We start from the raw sequence: 22,619 nt of genomic DNA on the forward strand, positions 1-22,619 counted from the left end.
GATACAATGTCCAACAATTCTAGTTATTCCAGCTAGTTTCAGTCCAGTCCAATTTGATAGTGTTCTTGAGATTAGGATGAAACCAGAGCATCTCCTGAGCTTAAGGGAATTGATTACACTGATGATGCTAACATGCCATATGCTACAAAGGAAAACAAACAAGCAAAACAAATCCCTGATTCCCTCTCAGCTTGATTTGGTAGAAAATTCCATCTCAGCCCTTGATTTGGCATGCAGTTTATAGTCACATAAGCGAGACAGGGCAGCCAGAGCTCTCTGGAAGTACCTGCCAGCCCCACGAAGTGCTGGATGGCTGCCACTGGCTCTCCTGCAAAAACTCCAATGTCCAATTAGGTATCCAGGTGGAAGTGCTGTCTAAATCTCTCTGCTTGAGTGGCTGAAGCTCTGAAGTATGAGATCTGATTATAGCTGTGTGATCATGGAAAGCTTCAAGTGTTAGGAGCACGTCCAGTCCCTGGAACTTTCAGAGGTTTCATGTACAGATTTCCAGGTCCCTCACGGGTCTGAGCTGACTTGTGCTGACACACATGGACAACATCATTTCTTCCAAAAGCTGTTCAGTTTTACTTGAAGGACTCCAGCTCCAGCTGAGGAGAGCATAATGCTTACCCTGATAACCTGACTCCAGTTTCCATTTCTTTGACTGACTAGAGTATGAGATCTTACTTTGAGATTTGAACTTTTATGATAATGAATTCTGAACACTTATCTGAAATCCTCTTACTAGCAAACACCTTATCTAGCAATAACCACTCTATAACTTGTTTCTCAACACTCTGCACTGAACTCCAAAAGCTGAGGTCCTTTAAACTCATGCTATGACACTTGTTTTCCAGCACAAGTGTTGGGGCTTTTTTTTTGTCTTACTTGGAAAAATCTCTTTGTATTCTCTACACCGTGTTCCAAAGTGATTTTTTTGGCAGGTCTGTGCCTGCCCAATTAGGACACATGGGACAGGATGAGACTTTTTAGCTGGGAGCAGGGCTGGGTATTAGATAATGCTTCTTCAGTAGAGGTGCCTTCACTGATGTGTATCACTGGTAACAAAGATGGATTTTCTTTTCCAGTCTCTCAGCAGGCTTGTCTTTAATCTATGGAATGTGTTTTTAAAACATAATTGCCACAAAGCATCAAATCACTTTTAAGAAAGAAAAAAATCCAGGTATACTTATGTGATTATGATTGTATTTGTTAGCTGCATTGTATTGGTATTACCCTACCCTGAAAAACCATTTTAATGCCTTGTTTTTACAGAAACATATCAGTCATCATTCTGTTTGTATCTTGATTTTGGCTCTGATGCTGATTTAAATTACCTTCTGCTCATTTACCTGAGTTGACTGTTGTGCTGAACTAGTCAGTAATTTCCTATGGACATTCTTTTTTACCCTCTTAAAGCATAAAAATTATGCCTTTGGTGTCTGGCCTCTGGGAATTCCTGCTTTTAGAATACTGAGTTTAATGGTGAAGAGCTCTTCAGTTCTTTTCTGCTACATGCAAGTTGCTTGAGCCAGTTTGCTTGAAAATACTGACTTTTATCAGAGATGCTCACATTCTCTCTTCTCTCTTTTTTTTTTTTTTGTTCCAGTAACATCTTGCAACAGAAGTCTGCTCCTCATAAGAACTTGTGATGCTCTGTTTTAATTGCCCTATAGTGGAGATCAGAGCACATGCATGTTTGGGTACCAGTTGTTGGTTTCTCTGGGTCTGGATTGAAGGTGCTTGAGACAGTGGTTCATGTTTGGACTCAGGTGTTTGTTATTTCTTATCAGTAAAACAGTCTCACAACCATGAGTTCAGCAGCTTTTCATTAGCACAGCACAAAATGGCCAACAATCTCTTGGTACAAGGTCTTGTAAGACTGAACTCTCCAATTAAGAACTGACACCTGGATTATTTTCCCTTTCAACCCAATAACTGATCCCAAAGAACCCACAATGCAGACTTTTCTGTCCAATTACAAAATGCCACCCAAACCCATGAAGAAGAAGGAAGAAGCATGAAGAAGAAACCCAGGATGACACCCTGTGCCCTCCATCTTGCTTCCATCTACAACATACTAAAAATCCCAAAAGCTAAATTTCTCAGCAAGTGATACACCTACACTGCTCTCTATAATCTGTTTCACACTTTTGTGGATTCCAGTCTTTCTCCATGAATGAGGGTCAAAGTCAGTGCTCCCCTGGGGGTCAGGGCACCCCCACAGCAGACACAGAAATATTCCCTGTGCCCTGGGTTTCCACACATGCAAGCTGCAGTCCTGTGGTGATTGTGCAAAGCTCCAGTTTAACATGTTGTCCAGACGTGGAGTGCACTAGAGAGCTGCCAGAAGGGAGGAAAAGTGGCTGCCATGAATAGATAGGGACTTAGAAGCACAAACTTCCTCAGTGCCAAACCTCTCTCAAGCTTCAATCTGATGAGTTTTGGAATCTTGTACTGCAGAAACTGCTAAATTCAGCAAACCTACCTGGAGGAAATAGTCTCTTGCTCCAAGTAGCTGTTTCCTGCCATGCCAGCTGTGCACATGGAAGCATCTGCAGTGGCACAAAGGCTTCTTGTTTACACTGGGGCTTTTGGCAGACACGCTCTCCTACCACAGTCCTGAGAGATATCCTGTAGTCAGGCCAGCACTAATGCCCACTCTTATGTGACAATAATAATTCAGGCCCCAGTGTTGTGGGAAGAGAGGACAAGTATGTCTCATGCTGTTGATCCCAGTTCTCTGCGCAGGAAACTGAAACTCAGTGGAAAGCACCAAACTTTTCAGCTGTCTTTTCATGCTATGTATTTGACTGTGTTCCTGCTGAGAATGCTGATAGGAAATACATTCCATATTTTTCTTAATTAGCACTGTGGAAATGAAGAATTCAGTAGTAGCAACCAGTGTACAGAACTTCATTGGTGGAATATGTTCGTATTGCAATCCAGTTGTTTGGTATTTTTTATTTTAGCTCCCAGCCTAGTCTTTCACTTATTTAAGATGTTTCTTGGTGAGATTTTTAGTCACATTTAATTTTTCTATGTTTATGTATTTTCTGTTTCCTTGTAGAAACTCACACCTGCAAAAGGGGAAATCAATTGTGACCTCAAGTGGGAAACAATAATATGACTCATGTGAGAAGTATTGTTGAATTCCCAAAATTACCAGACCAGCAATGTACTGCCCTTTCTATAGTTTCCTTTGTTTATTTTTAATTTAACTTTTCCTGGCTGAGTCAAGCTTTTGGTGCAGGGAGCTGCTGTAGTTCTGTCTTGCCTTTGCACCTCTGTGGATGTGAGGCTGATGGAGCAGTGTCAGGTGTGGTGCTGCTGGGAATGGCTGCGTGTCACAAGGGGGAGGTTTTAGGAGTGCCCTCCCTTCAGACAGGGCTCCTGCTGGGCAAGGCCAGTGCCAAACCTTTTCAGCTTCCCCAGTTGCATCATGAAGGGCTATATTTCTAAAAGAAATGGGTTATCACTTTGCACTGAGCACTTTTTTTAGGGAGTTTTAGGTATGTGTTACCCTTTTTGTGGTTTGTTCCACAAGTGTATGTTCCAGTTGAATTTCTGCTATTTTAAGAGCAAATTCTGACATCAAATTAATTTGCCTGTTTCAAGACTTCCTGTTCTGTATTCTGTCATCTTGAGGCTGTTGGCATCTCTTTTGAATCTCTTAAGTCTATTTTGCTGCAGCAGTCCCAGGCCTTTTGGTGATGGGTCTCTGTCAGGTCACATCAATGTTCTTTCCAGTGTAGACTGCAGTGCCATGTGCTTACACACACTGCCCCCAACTCCCACGTGCTTTTTCTGAGTGTGGAGACTCGAACCCATCTCTGGCATATTATTCTAAGGAGTTTTAAGATGATGGATACAAAAATCCTAACATCTATTAGCACAAAGCTGCTTTTTTACGATTGCTAGAGAGCAACAATCTCCAAACTGTAGCATGGTATTATCAGTGTGGTTTAATGTCTGATTGGGCAGGTGTGAGTGGTAAAAATGAGATAATGAGGACTTTGTGTACTATGGTAGTATTTTATAGAACATTGACCTGGAGTAGTATTAATCATTAGCATAAATAAAAATTTATGTTCTTGTAAATTGCTTACTGGGTGCCAGTTGTAATTGTTGAGTGCTGTATGCTAATTACCCTGCTCTATTGCTATTTCTTCTTTTTTGGACATTCAACCAATGCAATAATTGCACATGCTGTATGTATTTTAAAGCTAGTTTATAGTTTATCTAGTAAATGAGTTGGGAAGTCACTGAAGACAGGGAAATGTTTATGGCTGCTGCTGTAACAGGACTACTGCTGCCAAAAGAGAAAAAGAAAGAAGGAAGGAGAGAGAGAAGAGGAGCAAAAGGAGTGCAATAGGCAAGGTTAATATTTCGTGCTTCACTGATAATTGTGCATAAAATGCTCAATTATGTTTTTAAATAGAAACTGTATTTCTAGGCTTGTCTACTTCAGATGACTACTGATCTTTTAAAAGGTCAGGGGTCATTACAAGTAGGAATAAAACCAAGCCCCCAAACAAAAAAAAAGCAAGCAAAAACCCCTTCCCAAATGAATTAACTATTAGTATAATCTCACAATGCATTTTCAAAACAATTCCTGAAAAATGGTTGTTGAAAAGGTTAAGAGGGACACAGACACTTCTTTATCTGCTTTGTGATGAAAATTAACACACAGGTATTGAATACAAGGAATTAGTTTCTTTGATAGTGTTATCCTTTTATAGTCCTTCTTTAAGTATTTTAAATATCAGAAATTCTCCTTCCACACTTTTTGTCTATAACAAACACAGTACATCACTAGAACTGTATTATTCTGTATTCACTAACCTGTGACTGAAGTATAAATTGCTAAAGTCATGTCTTACTTGGATTTATTGCTGTGTTGTAATTGTCTTTTCTGCTTTCATGTTGAACAATTAATTTCCAGACTTCTCTTATTCCTTTGACCTGTGGTACCATGGGCAGCAGTTATTGGTGACCTGCAAGGATTGCTTTGTAAAAGGAATTCTGAAGGCAGGCCCTGTGTTCCTGAATTTCAGGTGCAAGACCCAAGTTTAAATTTATGACTTCTTAACTGTTTGATGATGTTTAAAATGTATGTTGTTTTTTTTTTTTTTTAAGTACCTAAATTTTTCTGGTGTAAAGTATGTGCTTCAGACACCAAATGTATGGATATTTGGGTTTCCATACTGATGTACATCTGAGAATTCCTGGTGGTTGTCCACAGCTATCTGAGGCAGCCCAGAGCAGTGTTGGGTTTTACTATGGGTGGGTGTGGTAAGAAAAGATTCTGGGTTCAAGGGTCTCAGAATTTTTAAATTTCCATAAGATTATCTTGGTAACACTTGGCTGAAATCAACAGGATGGACTACTGTTTAAATAGGTTAAAAAAAAAAAATATTTGCACAAGCCTGCCAATTCCACATTCTTACTAAACTTCATTAGAATGGAGATGTTGGAAGTTTGTTTTGTGAAGAAAACCCCATTCAATGCCATTATTAATCCTGTACTATTTCTGGAATAAAGGCATTAGCTTGCAGTACTTACTCATAAATCACCATTTCTGTAGACTAGCCTGGTTTTGTTCAGAAATGGTCAGAAGAGTATTTGACAGCTTTTTGTTGTTGTTGTTTTAAATAAGCCACTGGAATGGCAATACTAAGTGTTCTGAAAACACAAGAAGGAACTGTTTTCCCAGTGGGTGTAGTTTTCTTTCTAAAAGCCAGTTCAGTTTGTTTTATTTTTTCAGAAGATAAACTAGGAGTACAGTTGCTGCACAAATGCTTTTCACCAATCTGAGTTTTCATTATAGCAGCTCATTAAGGAAAGGTGTTTAAAATTACACAATTTTATGAGGTTTTAAAAAGGCAAAGCAATGAACTTGAAACTGATGGGTTTTTTCCAAGTGCATGTGTAGATGTGCACCCAGGATTATCTATTTACTGGTGTGTGGGGAAGGTTAACCTTGATGAATTTCAGAAAAAGACTTCTCTGTCTTTGACTTTGGAAGATGAGTTGAGTGGTTTTAATTGAGATGTTCCTGCATATTTTAGGTTTTCTTGCTTTGTGGAACTTTGCTGCAGGGTCTGTGACAAGCTTGAGCATCTGGTTTTTGAGCATCACTTCAATGTGCAGCTCCAAGGAGAGAATTCCTGGTCTGTCCTTTGTGCAGGATTAGTGCCACCAAGAGATCTTCCAGCAACTTTCAGCCTTAGGAAGATCAAGGATGTGGTTGTGGATCTTCCCTCTGAAGAGAAATGTTTCTTAGTGTCTGTTTTTATGTGGCTTTAAGGGTTGAGTGAGGAGCTGAGGTGGAAATGTCCTCAGCATCTGGGCAGAGAGGGAAGGATTATTCACCTGTAATATGAATAATTCACAGGCAGCACAGTGCACAGGTGCCTCAAGGTGATTATGTAAAGGTTCCTCTTAGAGAATGCTGCATTTCAGTTCATTCCAAGGTAAAATTTAAAAAAGGCCTTTATTTTTATTTCTTTAGGGTTTTAGGATTAAAAGCTGTTGTTTTGTTTGTGAGTTTAATTGTTTACAGTTGATCACCAGAATATTCTGCAACACTGCAAATGGGCTTTTACCTGGAAATAATTTGGATTGTATGTGAAGTGCTCTGGTTTTATTTTAGACCAGGATAAGGATAAATACATGATTTCTTGGATATGAGATACTGAAAGGCAGGAAGCTGTTACAAAATTCAGTCTATATTTTGTGTTCTGTTTACATCCAGAGATATCCAAAAGCTCCAGGCGTTTCTTCATATTTACAGCTTCATAACTTTGCTTTTTTTATCATGCCAATGAGCATTGTAATTGTTTTGTTTTAAATAGAGGTATGCATCTGAGAGAGAGAATTCCCTTTGCCAAAATTCCATACATAAGTGAATGGAGAAATGGTGAAATACTCAGCAGCTGGTGCTGGGTCATGCAAGTCCAGATGGAACAAACTTCCTTCACATAATGTCCAGAACATGGTTCTTTATTTTTAGGGAGGTTTGCAGGAAGGATGATGATGATACACGTTAAAAACAAAGCACAGTTACTTGAATGGTAAGAGCCTGCAGAAGCAGGCTTAATGAAATGAATCTTTGTGCAGAGAGTGATTCAAGGGAGAATTCAATGTTTGGTGAAAGACTTGAATTAGAAAGGAAAGTGGATATCTCTGTCAGATGTTTTAAATTTTAAAATCATTTTGGGATCTTTTAATTCAAGTTTGTCAATGGAGTTCAAGAGTTTTCTATTTTATGTGCATCCTAGATAGCTTTGGATTTTATTTGACAAGGAGCAAGTGCACAAATATATTTTGAAGAAATAAGTATGGTGTGAGAAAATGTCTTAAATATAATAATTCAAGTGCAGGATTCTGTCACAGAGCTTGCCGACTGCTCTGTGTAAACCCTTCCTAAAATGCTTTCAAAGGATGACTTGCAAAGAATGTTTCATGTTGTAAACTTTCTGAACAAGCTTTTTTCCCTTTCTCCCTTGGTCATGCCATCAGAGGTGGTGGATTTGTGATGGGAAGCTGAGCAGCTCATTGATGCAGCAAACAATGTAAAGTGCAGAGGGAGCAGTCTGTGGCTGCACAGACCCAGCTAGAATATTGGTTTGAGTTTTTGTTGTGGACTTCGTTGTGCTCGGGCTGCAAGGCCAGAAGAAAATGATGGATTTCTAAGGTACAGGTTCTTGCAGCTGGGTCGTTTCTGATCAAATTTCTGAGATATGGATATTATAGTTTTGTCATGGTAAGGATACAAAGGACTGAAATTTTTCTTTAATGAAACTTGAACACTTTAGAATTACTGTTCATTATCATGATATTTAATCTTCATATTCACAGTAACCAAAAAGCCTTCTTCCTCTAGTGCTTTAATAGAAATTGTGACAATTTCAACATTTTCTTCAATTTTTCAACAGACTTTAAAGTGCTTCTTGAGGAAATTGTCATGGCCTCAAACACTGGGTGTCCAAGCCCATCTTTGGATAAAGTCCAGCATCTCAATGTCTTTTTTCAAGTGAGGATCTACTTCAGAACCTGTCCCTTCCCAATCAGGATGTCCTAGGTTTCTGGACACCAAAGCTGTGTCCAGTATATCTAGGGGATATGCTGATTTATGCAAATGATTTATTTCAATTGAGAGGGACAAGGCAACCAGTAGCAATACAGCTGTAGCTCTAGGTTAGAGAGAGGGAACAAATCTGTGAATCAAGCAAGGATGATGTGTTTAGCTTATAAAAATCAGAAGAAAGAAATGTCACTTCTAAACTGATTAATCATGTCTAGACTTTAGCAAGAAGGCTTGTGGTGATGACATACAAATTTTTTGAAGGTAACAAACCCAGTTACACTGGTTTAGAACGCCATGCATCATTTTTAAATCTGTCTGGTTTCTTGTTTAGTCTGAAGGCATTTGTGGGAATAATTGAGAGAAAGTTCTTTGCTTCAGTTGGCACCTGCAGTTTCAGACAATGCATAAAGTGTAATTTCAGTACCTGCAGTGTAAGATGTGTTGCATATTGTTCAGTGCAATTTCTGCATATCTGCAGCAAGTTTTAGAAGGCAATCAGTTCTAACATGGAGTCTTTTGGAAGCACTCGCCCAGCATTAGGGCCTCGTTCTTATGAATTGTGAGTTGGACATTCTGCTTCATTCTTATTTTCACTGCCTTTGATAGGAGTTGTAGTCTGTTTCCAAGAATTCTGGCAAATAAGTGAAACAATATGGAAGGGTGTTGGTTCTTAAACTGTTGGGGTTTTTCTTGTTTACTGGAGAAGCCACATGACCTTTGGCTTATATTCACAATGATGCTTTTGTCTGTTTTGGTGAAGCATCTGGTTTGGTATGGAAACATTTCCTTGTTCTTAGTAGCCAGAGAGTGCTGGTAATCATCCTGGAGGGTAACTTGTATTTATGCTGGTTTGGAAAGTTCTTCTCAATGTTGCTTGCATTTCAAGTATTGCGCTAATATTTATTACCTTATTTTAAGGAAACTGAGAAACAGTCATTGTTTAATCTCAGGGGGGAGCCTGTTGTCTTTATCCTCAATCTCTTTATTTATAAATTCCTTCTAGTTTATTTGAAAACAAAGACTCTCTGTGTAGCCAGTGGATGTACTCTACTTCAGCTGTTTTCCTCAGCGATCACCAATTGTTGTTTTCTAGTAAAACAGTTAAATCTAGGAAGTTTTGATGCCTGATGAAGGCTGACCTAGGACAGAGGCTAGATGGAGTTAAAGAATAAAGTAGGGATTTATTAGAAGGCCTCGATGGATCCACCTTGGGCAGCACAAGAGCCCAGCCAGGGCTACACCCAAGATGAACCAAAATGGTCACAAAATGCACGGCCGCTCATGGGATCTCTCACTGTTATAAGTTCTGGTCCATTTGCATATTGGAATTAATTGTCCAATTACAGCTTCAGCCCATGAAGTCCCATCCTTCTTGTTTTTCTCTCTTCAGTCCACTGTTGTTTATGCCCTTGGGCCTGAAATTTGGATCATTTGTCCTTGGTCCCCAGCTAGAGGAGGAATTGTTTTGTCTCCCTACTCTGTGAAGAGCTCACCATCCCGTAATATGAACTGCACACCAAAGTAGTACAGAACCTGAAAAATATAAAAGCTAAAGCCTGAGGCATCATTTTGTGCACAAGATCATTTTGAAACTGGGGAGAATTCTCACCTGTGATGTGAGTAGGTTTTAGACATGCAGAGATTGAGAGGTTGCTATTGACAGCAGCCTGCTCAGATCCAAAGTCTCCTCTGGTAGTTCAAAGTTTAGCTGTAGGGTTTCCCTTTGCATTTCCCAGTTTACAGGGCAGATGTTGGAATAGATTTTATGCAGCAGACCTGCTAATAATGCATTTTCCCAATAAAAAGGATTGTTTTCAAACAATACCAAAGTGCTTCTGTGCCTTTAGTAGGGCAGGGTTTGGAATGGGCAGAGTGGGATTTGTCCAGGAATTCCAGACTCTCAAAAATCTGAGATTGTGGTTTCCAGGTGTGAGATGGGCATCACCTGTAAAGCAGAAAGGCAGTGGCTCCAGCAAGGAGCTCCTGTCAGGGCTGGGAGACTGGGCAGATCTGAAGGGGTGTTAAGATTGTAAACTCGAGTGTTTGGATCTTAAGAAGCCTGAGCTGCATGAACAGCCTTCATTTGACCTACCTTGTAGAAATAATTTGGTTTTAATGGCATATCATGGAAAGATTTCATTTATTATTAGGCTCTTGCTGCATTCTTTGCATTTTGGCTCATATTTGTTGAGCAAAGAGCAGTTCACAGTTTTGGGGGTTATCTTGTTGAACTGTGGATTCCAGGCTTCATTTATTACACAGACACCCCTCAAACTCTGCAATTCATAGAGAACTCTAAATGATTTTTTTATTGTCAAACTTTTTAATGATGTTTTTGTTATAATGTCTGTATATATTGGCCATATTGCATTATCTTTATAGCAGTCCTGCAAGATTAATAGCAGTATCTTCTTATTTTTAACTGACATGGGATGAAAAACAAAAGGAGATTAGGCCAGCATTATCAAAATCATAGACTAATACTGGATGCTTAACTTGGAATGACTAGGATGTCTTTTCACAAAGTACTTTTTGATGTTCAGAGCAGTTATTCTCAGATGTAGAAGGGAGTGCTTAGCACTTCTAAGGATGCAGACTCACAAGTGTTAAGCTGACTATCTAGAATTTGAAGAATGTAACATGAGAAAACTTTGGTTTTGAAGATTTTCCCAGGATCATAAAAGAAACTGCATATCAGAGGCAGAGTTTTAACTGGTGCTCACCTAAGACTACCCAGCTTTTATGGTAGAGGTTCTAAAGATGAATCTGTAGAAAATGTTTGTTTACAACTTACTCTTCATGCTCTTTCAGTCTTTAACATCTGTCTAGAGGAATGAAGCAATTCTGGAAACTTGAGATTTTGACCTATTTGTTTGGTTCCTTTGGTATCTGCATCGTTTAACAATTCTAGGAATTTATTGTGGGTTTTTTTAATTGTTATTACTCCTAATACATACAGGGGTTATTGCTTTTTTGTCTAAATTCTAGGTTTATAATTTTGCTATTAGAAACGTATTTGTGATTTTTTCGTGGATGTGACTTTAGCCTTCAGTAAAAGAAAGGAATAAAGGCCATCCCAGATATCTTCAGCAAACTGATCCCTGAATTTCAGCACACTCTTGCATTAGAGAGTATTCCTTTAAAAAGGAAAAAAAAAAATCTCACAATTTCCACTTTGCTGTTGAGCTGTAGTTCTGTTTGTTCATGCTACTTGTGTGTGTAAAATTTCAAATGTTTACAATGAAGATTACAGAAGTAATCAATAAATAGGTGAAAAATATTTTTCTATAGTATTCTTTTTAGGAATGAGTATTGAACTCACTTCCCATTTTGCAAGTAGGTGCAAGTGATATATATCTATGTTCGATTAGATAAATTATTAGTGAAATAAGTGAAGAAATGAAAAATGTAGAGTTGTTTTAAGACACAAGAATTTTAGCTTCAGATTCTAACCTTTTATCCAAATGAAATCTGCTTCATGTGTCAATTTATTCCTGTTATTTCCTGTTCAACACCACAAAGATGCTCTTAAATGCTGACTGTATTTAAAGGAATACATTTTCTTTTTATAGTGTTTATTCTCTCCCTTAATGTTTATAGAGCTAAATTTTTCTCAGTCTTACCAAGTTCAAGACATAGTGGGTTTTCCCCATTTTCTTCAAATTTTGCAACCCTGCATATGTTCGTTTAAACAAAATGATCCTTGATCATGCTGAAATATTTTTCATATTTCTGAAAACAACTGGTGTTACCTGTGTCTGTCTGTTTGCTCCCTTAGTTCTGCCAGCCTGGAGGATGGCAGCTCTCCAAGGAGAGGAAACAGCCAACGTTCTTCGTGGTGGTTTTGACTGACATCGACTCAGAGAGGCACTACTGCTCCTGCCTGACTTTCTATGAAGCAGAGATCAACCTGCAGGTAAGAGATTGACAGCAAGGAGCAGAAATGCAGGAAGAAGCGCCTGTAAACTATGCATCCATGTCATAGAGAGCAACTTGAGGAAATATTTTGCTGTTCCTGCTAAGGGTTCATTTTTCTGTCCTACAGAAATTCATGTGTTTTTGCAAAAGGTGAGCTTGAGGCACTGTTTTGTGTGTTTGGAGTTTTTATCTGTTTGGAAACAAACAAACAAACAAACAAAAAAAAAACCCCAGCCAAAACCACGTCATAGAATTTCTTTTTCTCCACCACATTTTCCTTTTCAAATGGGATAAGCAATATGGTGTTCCTTTCATTTCCTTTCCTGTTTGCCATAGCATGGATGAGTCTGAGCCTTGTTCTAGGAGAAGGTTTATTAACTTCTGCTCCCTCTGCTGGCCTGCTCCGTCAGAGCAGATGTGCACTCCAAAAGGATGCTGGAGTGTGCATCCATATTTCTGTAAGTGCATTTATTGGCAAGATTTTAAAAACTGATGGAATAATTATTCAGTTTTTAGTTGGGTCAGATTGGAGGTGTCAGCTACTTGGCACTGTTTGATTTTAAACATGTATTTCATTTTTACTTGGCAACCTCAGTCTTTCAAAAATAGACATTTTGTTTCCCATTTGATGTAAAGTACTTCCTAGAATATCTGCTGTGACTTAATACTTGAAATCTTTAGAATCTAGAAACCTAGGGAAAACCTAATCCAATATGTAATTGCAGACTGCCATTGTTATGTTTTGAAATATCTTCTTTCCTACGTGAAAATTAAAAAAATAAGTAAAACCTTGGCACTAAGTATAATGGAATTAGCTGAGATTAAATAAATAGCTGAGTAAAGTAATTTCTTGTTCTCTTAGTGAAGAACTGCATCATTATTGATTATTTTAAGAAAATGTTTTTAATAATCCAAGAGCACTATGTTCATTTAATACCAGAGTTGAAAGATTACCCTGTTTGTAGAATAATTGAAAGATGTGTTGTAGTAATAATAATAATGGTGTGGTTTTTCTGGGCATAGTTGGAAGCCAGAGAATAATAGTTATTCTCATTTCATTAGTGCTACAGTTTAGTTGGATGTTTTTGTGGACTTTTAGAAGGATTTGAAAGCAGAAATGTACCCCAATATTAGATGTACTTTAGTCTTAAGCTTTAGTGTAGATTAGCTGACACATTCCTCTTAAAATTTCATGTCTGTCATATTTCCTTTATTTTATAAGTAGAGAGTGAAATATTCTATAGTAATTCTTTCCCAGCTGATAAAAATTTACAATGGCTGACTCTTCCTTCACTCTATGTATTTCATAACATAAACTAAATTTAGCAAACTTGTTATTTATCCTGTAGTTTCTAGCAGCTGCTTTTAATTCCCTATCCACATCTTTGAAGTAATGCTCATCACAAAACATCCAGTATTAACTAAAACTTTTTCTTTCCTTATATTGCCTAAGTATTAATACAAAATAACCCAAAGTAAAAAAAAACAATAAAAAACTGAGTGCAGCAGGATGTTGGTTCTCATAATGCCATTCCTGGCTGTGTTGTAAAGAATGCATATTTTTCAGATGAACTTGCTGTGGTGAAATTTATTCTATGACTGCATTGTTTATAGCAAAACTTCCTGTTTCTTTCTGAAACCCAAAGAGAATAATTGAATGTGCCCTGTTCCATGGTCATTAGACAAGAATCCAGCACGTGTACAATCTGTCATGAAACCTGAGCTCACACAGCATTGGGCTAGGGCAGTAATATTGATTTAACCATTCAGATGCATGCTTAATTAAATAATCTATGAAACATCGTGCTCAGGACTTGCAATGAAATCTAGACAGTGCTTTGCACAGATGAATACAGGTCAGTTTTTCCTTAACTGACCAATATAACTTACTGAGGCCAAAGGAAGATTAAATTTCAATAAAATCCCACAAAACCACTTCTTTCCCAGTAGCCTTCACCAGGTAGACCTTGCTGATACATGAGGCTGGTCAGAATTCAGCCAGAGCAGCAGATGAGATGTTTGGCTTGGCAGAATCATCTTCACAAAAAAGAAAAAAAAAAGGAATCAACCACTTGGAAGTTTCTGTGGGTAATTAAACTGGGAATTGAAAACAAACTCATTTCTCAGCCTGTGAATGCTCCAAGAGAACCATCAAACCTATTTGGAACCTTCTGCATAATAATACAAACCCTTTAGACACAGTTGAGTCTGAGAAGACTCAAGGGAGGGCTCAAGTCAGAAAGACTTCTGTTGTTTTGGCTCCCTTCATCCCTGCTTCAGTTGATTGTTACAGGATAATTTGTAAATAAATGCTACCAGAAGTGTAAGGAGTTTGTACTCAGATGGAATACATAAGTGATACCATGATAATCTAGGATGCAAGATTAATATAGCAGCTGTAAAAACTACACAGTCTGCAGGAAAAAGTATCCTCCCTGCTATCTCTGGAAGTCCTGGACTCAGTGTAATCTCTTGGCAGCTGCATGCCACAACAAGTTTTCCAGAGGAAAGCACAGGCTCTAGTGATCAATCAGCTGATGGCCTATTTTCAACTTCTTCCCTCTGGCTAGAAAATAGAATGCTGTTTTCTTTGGTGGCATCCATGAATCATCCTTTGCATTGTTGCAGTTCTGACTGACCCAGAATTTATTACCTGCATGGGTGCTGGTCAGTTTGATTAGCAATCAGCTCTCAGAAACCTGTGATAATATAAAAAAACATTGTTGTTAACTTCAGTCTGATTAATATTCCATATTTGTAGGCACAGCTGAGATGAACACACTCCATTAAACAGGGGAATGGAGCTCACTTGGTGCTGTGTGATTTCAGATGACACAGCTTTGCCATGGAGTCCTTCAGGAATTCTTCTGGTTTGGGGTGCTAGTCTCACTTATTTGTCCCAGTAACATTTGCCAAAGCTAAATAAGGATATGTTCTTCACCTGGGTTTAAAATGAAGCATTAGACAAACATTAGTTTGACCTTAAGAGCAGAAAAGGTTGGGTTGTGTGTAGACACTCCTAGAGGCAGTTCAATTAACAGTGATAAAGCTGCTGTCATTCAGAGGCATCCTGAGCATGTTGCAGGGCAGTTCCATGTGCAAGGCTTCTCTCCCACCTCAAGTTCCTACATGAGTGTAAACAAATCTGAGCTACTGCTCTGCCACTTGGTCCTTCCAGCTTCTTGTATTTCCAGCACGTGCTTGGCTGTATCCACATTTCTGTCTGGCTTAAGGTGCTATTTAGATACTGCAGCAAACAGAGCTGGGGGCCTCATTCACTGCCATGTGCCTGCAGCAATTAGGAGGAGGAGAGTAAGTGAAAACATCTCTGTTTCCCTTCCTCTCACAGTGCCTTCAAAGTTGGTTGGTTTTTTTAGAGGGGCTGGGAGGATGTGGAGGTGTGTGATGTCCCATTGCTGTATTTTGATTGCTTTTGTGGTTTGAAATCCACTTGAAATGTCAGTGATTTGGAAAAACCTTGTTCTATCAACCAAAAAAAAGGTCTTCTCAGTTTATTTTTCTGGCAGCTGAAGCCAGAAACTGTTGAGCAGCCAAAGGATGTTCAGAAGAATCATAGCTTACATCTACAGAATTCACCCATAAAACTCAGTTTCTCTATGTTTGTAGCTTTATTAATCATAAAAAGTATATATTTGTATACATATATGTGCGTACATTAACATGTTTAGTTCTGAGTGGTGTGCACAGTTTGCTAAAACGAGGTTCTCATTTCTAGCAGCAATTTCTGCATGTTACCACTTAGCAGACAAGGACTTGATTTAGTACTTTTGACTCAGCAGATACTTGTAGTGACCTCAGTTGTGCTTCTTACCAGTTACACAGAATTTATATTAACAATGTTTGGAAGAGCACCACAGATAGAATCTTTCTTAAAAAATGTTGACTCAGATAATTTAGAAACATAATGGTCAATTTGTACATTGCTTTGCACTTGGAAAGAAATTTGCCCTCTCTTCCCAACCCCACCATCAACAAATTAGAGAATGATTTATGCCAGCAATTGAGGCTGTGCAACTGCATTTCTTGCATTACAGAAAATCTGCTCAGTGAGATCAGCACAACACCCCAAACATTTGTTTATGACAATCTTATTACAAGATTGTCTCGTGCTTGTGTGTTGTCTCAAGTGTGTGTGTTAAAACATTGCAATGACAAATATAGGATTAAATCCATTGCTCTGGAAAATGGACATAACTAATAATTCACAGCTCTCCTGTTTCCTGCCATTCACGTTCTCTTCCTCTCTCTGCCCTTCCCTGCAAAAGGAGGAAAAAGGACTTGTAAAAATCCCAAACCATAAAATGGCAGATTCACAACATTCATAGATATTTCCTGAGTCAAGGGAAAAACTGCCAACAAAATGATTGTGCTTCAAAAAGTTATGATTTTTCAGCTTGGACTGGAGCTTTGGTGTTCCTGCTGTGCTCAGGCAGGAGCTGCTCAATGAGTCACTGATGTTTTACCAGAGGCTGAGAACACTCAGTTCAGCTGTACCTGTTTTGTGTAGGAAACCTGACCTCCCCTTTGGATATTAAATGAGCGTGTTCTTCCTAAAATGAAGTTTAACAATTTTATGTTAGTATCCCAAATGCTGAATTTATTCTGAAGGTTCCTTCATATAGTCAATGCCCCTAAGCACATTTTGTGCAAAAGGCCCCCCAATTTTAAGAGCAATGTTTAGTATGTTGCATCATCATCTTTCTGAATCTACTGAAAAATGGCTGTTGTGACATTGTATAGAGATTTAAGTAATGCCTTATTTCCTTTCTAGTCTAGTGTAAAGGCCAGATTGCAGATAATTTTCTATATAAGAAACAGACTTGTATTTTAATGTCCTTTTATACGTTTAAGATAACCATCAGAATTTAAAGTTAAGATGAGAATAGTTGTACAGAGGAAATCATATTTCCATCTTAATAACTCTGGCAATAATTTCTCCTGCCCTGTTCATCCCCTGGCTCGTGCATTTGCACACACATCCCCAAGCTGAACTCATGCTTTTGCAGGGTACAAAAACTTGTGTTGGGTAAAGGTCACCTTGTCCTCTTAACTCCTGTGTTGTTGAACAGAGGCCCCAAGTTCAGCTCACAGGACAAGGAGATGCTATCTTTTCAGCAGAGGCATTTCTTTGTCAGTAGAGATCAGATTCAGCTGACTTTCAAACAGTAGTGTAATACTAATTCAGCAATTCACTGCAAGTCTTTTCAATGCCTTCCCCCATATGCAATTCAAAGGGATTAACTGTTTTAATTAACCAAAACAATCTGTGTGTGTAAAATGTTGCCTTGGTGTATATCTATATATGCTGTTCTATATTATTTATAAAAAAAACATTATAGTGAGTTAAAATAGGGCATGAATTACAGCATTCTTAAATTTGAGTTTTGCCTTTTGTTCTGCATGTGTATCATAGGTGTCTGCAGTTTTCTCAGTTTAGGGGTGTGTGAATTCATGGATCAGGTTAGCTGCCTTTGGGAAAATTCAGAAAGGTTTAGTAAACTTGAAGCTCTGGAATGATGTTTGCTTCTGCATAGTTCTTGCTAAGGACCTGGTGCTGCATTTCTTTGCCATTCCTCAGGGATAAGGTTAACACAGTAAAAGCAGTTATTAATGCTATTGATTATTGATATTCCAGTAGGGCAACTCAGTGGCATCATCTTGGACTTCCCAGATGCTCTGGAGCTTGCACCTCCTATTTCAGAGAGACACTTTGTCTGGAAAGCTGCACTGAAATGTGCAAAGTGTGGGTGTGAGGTTCCTTTGGTTCCAAAGTACTTTCAATGGTTTTATGTGCTAATCCATATCAACACCTTCTGGAGGTTTTCCAAGTGAGAGTGTTAAATGGTAAACATCTAATAGATGGTGGTGGTGTCAATTTTGTGTAGTGCTGGAAGGTGCTTTGCAAACTCTTTCCTATCACATTTGTGCTCTGAAGTGTCAGTAGTACATAGAGAGTGAACCAGCTCTGTCATAAAACCTCAAGATTGCTCTATTTGATAAGTTTATGATCTTCAGGTCATTTTCTGTCTTTGATCCTTATCTTTTTTTAGTTGATAGGCTCCTTACTGTGCATTACTACATTGTATTATCCCCATTTTGAGATAATTAAATCAAGATAATAGCTTTTATGCTGGTTTAATTTTTTCCAGTATAGGTTTAGCTGCAGTGGTATGGTTCTGTGCACACAGGCAAACCACAAAGCAGATCTGTTCACCTGTGGTTTTAGCTCAGTACAGCAAATTGCAGGCAGGCTGCAGATTTGACTTCTGGCAGCAGGCAGCTTAGTTTATTTTAACTTTCCTACATGTGTTAGAATTTATTGGATACATGCATTTATATACTCTGACAAGTAAATAAAATTAATTGATGCTGAATGTTTTTTGGCCTTTGATTGTTAATAAAGCAGCTAAGCCTGTGTTTGGCTGCAAATAAGACAAACAGAGACTAAGTCACATAAGGAGAAAGGGATCTGTCCCAAATGAGTAATTGGCATAAGATTACTAAAGTAAACTCCAAATAATTTTTCCTAAAATAAGAAATTGAGCATGGTCTCTAATCTTTGCTGGGCAGTTAGTAGAAAAACAACAGGCTTGGTGAACTTGGCATAATTTCAATGCAAAATTTTGCATAGGGCAAACTGGTTTTGACATAGTGAAGTACTAGAGAGCAAGTTTTGGAATGAGAGAAGTTCATTCTCTTTCAAAGAGTGAACAAATTATTAAGGCACAACTCTAACTTCAGTTTCTGCTCACATTTGATTTCCTTTGAGTTTCAAATAATGCCTGCCAGCTTCCACCCTCAGAACAGCACAGCTACCTCTAAGTCCTCGTGTTTCTTCTAACTTTTCTATTAGTGCCTCAGTTCAAATTGCTTTTCCTGCCTCTGACATGAGGATAAGCCTAATTTTTCTCTGCTCAACAGGAATCAGAACCAGCATTCCAGATTCTGAAGACTAGGGTGAAAAGACAGGAGAAGGGTGGCTGTGCTTCATGTGTGCTGTAACTCAGTTGCATGTTGATGGAGCAAATGATAATGCTGCACTCAGTTGTAGGGAGAATTGGTTTTGACCATATTGGTAGGTCCTTTTGATCTTTCCTGACTGACTTTGGTTCCTAATGTTGATTTTGGCTAGATGGTTATCTTTAAGTTAAATGTCAGTATCTAAAAGCAGAACTGACATCTTAAAATAATGTGATTGTTGTGGCAAAATCAGGTTTATAAAAGTTCAAGAGGAAACCCTAAAGTTTGAAGGCTACATCATGGCAATTAAGATCTCTGTTTAATAAAAGAAGATAAGGTTAATATGAGTAAAGTTGTTTTTTAAAGCTCCATTTGTTTTTTGGCTGCCATATCTGTTGCCTTTAAATGAGGTTTTCACTGAAGTAGCACAAAATCAGTCACCTTTTTCTTCTAGAAGTTTTAACATAGTTTTTTAAGCAGAAATTGAGACTTGCATGAGAATGTCTGGTTTTGTCCTGATTTACCCCATGCAACATTGAATCCCATCCAGTGTCAGCCAGATGTGGCTGACAGGAAGTGTCATTTCATGGAAGTGAGTGGGAAGCAGAGAGATCTTTCATAGTCCATTGCCACTGGATGGAAAACTTGGATTTTAAGGTCAGCCTTGATCAGGTAACCCACGAATGTTTTAACTTACACATAAATGTACATGAAATAAAAATAATTCATGGCTGTGAGTACCTATTTTCTTATTATAATACAGGATGCAGTTATTTATTAATATTTATTATATTTAATTTATTTCATATACATTTCACTGTTAAGCAAGTATTTTGCTCTTGATTGACTCCCATTTATTTGAGGGAAATATGCAATATTTTATTATAATAATTAACTTCTGTTTAATACTTTTTTTTCTAATACCAAGCTTTCAAACTCTTCTCTCGTTACTTGATAAAATGCTGCAAACTTTACAATTTTTCACTTTACACTTTACACTGCTCAGCTTTACAATTTTTATAGATGTTGAGGGATTTTTAGGGCAATAGGGCACTGATTAAACAAAGCAATACCTTACTTAATATAAGGTGTATAAACCCCACAAGTATTCAATTTTAACTACAATGATTGAGAAGGTATTAAACCTTTTTCTGGGATCTGGGACATCATGCCTGATCTGCTGGTGACTGCAGTTGTCAGTTTACTTCCTCATTAAAAAAATGTTTGAATAATAAGTCTGAATTTGTCTAGTTTGGGCTTGATGCCATGTACATCCCTTGGCTAACCTGAGGAACAAATTGTTTTCAGAAAATAAGGAAACAAACAAATAGCAGAGTGATGATGAACAGTGGTTATCACAGTTAATTTTTCTAAACTGTTGGTTATCAGTCAGGGATCAAAGCTGCTTTAATGCATTTATTAATTCAGCTGCTTTTATTGAACAAGTTCATGAACTATGGAGTGATGCTGTTAGTTCAACTGGTTGGTTATATAAATATATTTTAATTTACCCCTTCACTTGAGGTCACAAATATGTTCAGTGGCTGCTTCTCCTCTAAAAGAAGAAAGGCCAACAGTTGCAATACATACCCTCTCTAGTTCTGAATCTCATCTTTGTAAGAACCTGTGAAACTGATTATTTGTCATTCTGGGAGTTGTAAATATATGTATATATATTTTTAAAATATATATATATATTTATATTTTTATATATATTTATATACATGCATATATTTTAGTGTAGATGTGGGTGTGAACATCTGTTAAAACAGATGAAAACATTGGAATTTAAATATGTGAATTGGTGTGCTTTAAGTGTACTGAACACATGCACACACACATATTATGGCCAGTCTTTTAAGAGACCACTTTATGGCTATAGCAGCCAAGGTAAGCAAAATGAAATTGCATCCTGTGACCTTTAAAAGAGGTTCCACCATTTTCTGAGTTTGTTTATCAAATATTATTAATGCAGAAAAAGAGATGGGAAGAAAAAACCCAGCAAGTAAATAAATCAAACATTTTGTTGTTAAACTAGGTAAGATTTTTCTGTTCAAACTTATGGTACATCTTCAACCATATTCTACCCTATAAGAAATAATTGCTTGTTTAATTGTATTTTATTTTTTTCAGGGATTTAATATTGGTTTTATTTTTAAAATTGGCTATCTTAATTTTTCCTATACATTTTTTTGATGTCATGGGACATAAATGTTAACATTCAGTACTGTCATGTTGCCTGTAAGTTTTTGTGATAGTTTGTAACATCCAGGAAATTTTTTGAGAAAACTTCTCTAAGGACATAAGTCAGCCATAGTTTACAGATCTCTGCATTATATTCTTCTTCTAACTTTAGAAACCAAGTCAGGGTGCAGAAGAAAAGAGGATTCTGGGTGTGACAGGCAGGGAACAGGATCCTGATGGGCTTTGGTCATGTCTAAGTACAAAGGACTGAATATTTTAAGCATGGTGAAATTGTCTATAACCACAGCTTGTGCAGTTCTTTGATTCAGTTAGATCTGTCTTAGTTATCTATTCTGTAGCCTATGGAAAAGTCTTTTTCAGGACTTTATTAATTGGGTGTTTAAAAAGAAAAATTATTCATTTGCCTTCTCAAAGCACAGGTATTTCTGGATTAGATTTCAGATGTTTATCACCTGTTAAATTAAATGGATTGTTAAGGATCTGGAACATTGGTTTGCTCTCTAGTGGTACATTTTTCTAAATTCAGCTGTTCTCAAAGTTTGCTTATTTCAAATAAATATAAAGAGAAAAATGGAAGGACAAAAAAAGGGAATCTTTTTCAGCATTAATTAACCAAGGCAAATTCAGGGAAGGGCAACAGAGCTGGGGAAGGGTCTGGAGCACAGGTCTGATGAGGAGCTGCAGGGGGAGCTGGGGGTGTTCAGCCTGGGGAAAAGGAGGCTCAGAGGGGACTTTACCACTCTACCACTCCATGGAAGGTGGTTGCAGCCAGGTGGGGATCAGTCTCTTCTCTCAGGCAATGAGTGACAGGATGAGGGGACACAGCCTCAAGGGGAGGTGCAGCTTGGACATCAGGAGGAATTTCTTCACAGGAAGGGTGCTGAGACTCTGGAATGGGCTGCCCAGGGAGGTGCTGCTGTCGCCATCCCTGGAGACTGCTCCAGAAGAAGCTGGACATGGCACTCAGTGCTGTGCAATTGGCAGGGTGCTGTTCACTCAGAGGCTGAACTCAGTGATCTCAGAGATCTTCTCCAACCCAAATGATTCTGTGGCCCTGTGATTCTGTAATTTAAATTCATCTTTCAATCTGTGGATCCTTAGCAAGCTTACCATACCATCCATTTATTCTTAGGTAAGTTGTAAACTCAATGCTGCACATATAAAATAAAAAGTTATTGTAAAAAGCCCCCAACATAACAAACTCTTTCATTTTGTTATTTTTTATTAGACAACATTTTTTCCTTAGATGGAAAAAGGGATAAAGAAAGCTGAAATGTGTGTGTTTGTCTGACCAGAAGTGTAAATACAATCACATTTGTGGCTTTAGTGCTCTGTAATTACTTTTGGTACAGAATGCTTATGCTGTTAATACTTTGCTTGAAAAGTAGGTTAAAAGTCATGTGTTTGAAATGATTATCTACTT

At 37.9% G+C, this 22,619-nt stretch overlaps 1 protein-coding gene across 5 annotated transcripts in view; it reads left to right on the plus strand.

The window, feature by feature from the left end:
* The window catches only part of SBF2 (SET binding factor 2), a 231,945-nt gene that overhangs the window by 86,792 nt on the left and 122,534 nt on the right, over positions 1 to 22,619 (plus strand). For all 5 annotated transcript variants that reach the window (XM_036384030.2, XM_036384033.2, XM_036384035.2 and 2 more), the window contains exon 3: positions 11,871 to 12,008. In XM_036384030.2, coding sequence (XP_036239923.1) covers positions 11,871 to 12,008 — 138 coding nt within the window. The remainder of the gene's footprint in view (positions 1 to 11,870; positions 12,009 to 22,619) is intronic.

This window comes from Molothrus ater, chromosome 6 (genome assembly GCF_012460135.2).
Source record: "Molothrus ater isolate BHLD 08-10-18 breed brown headed cowbird chromosome 6, BPBGC_Mater_1.1, whole genome shotgun sequence".
NCBI classification, from domain to species: Eukaryota; Metazoa; Chordata; class Aves; order Passeriformes; family Icteridae; genus Molothrus; species Molothrus ater.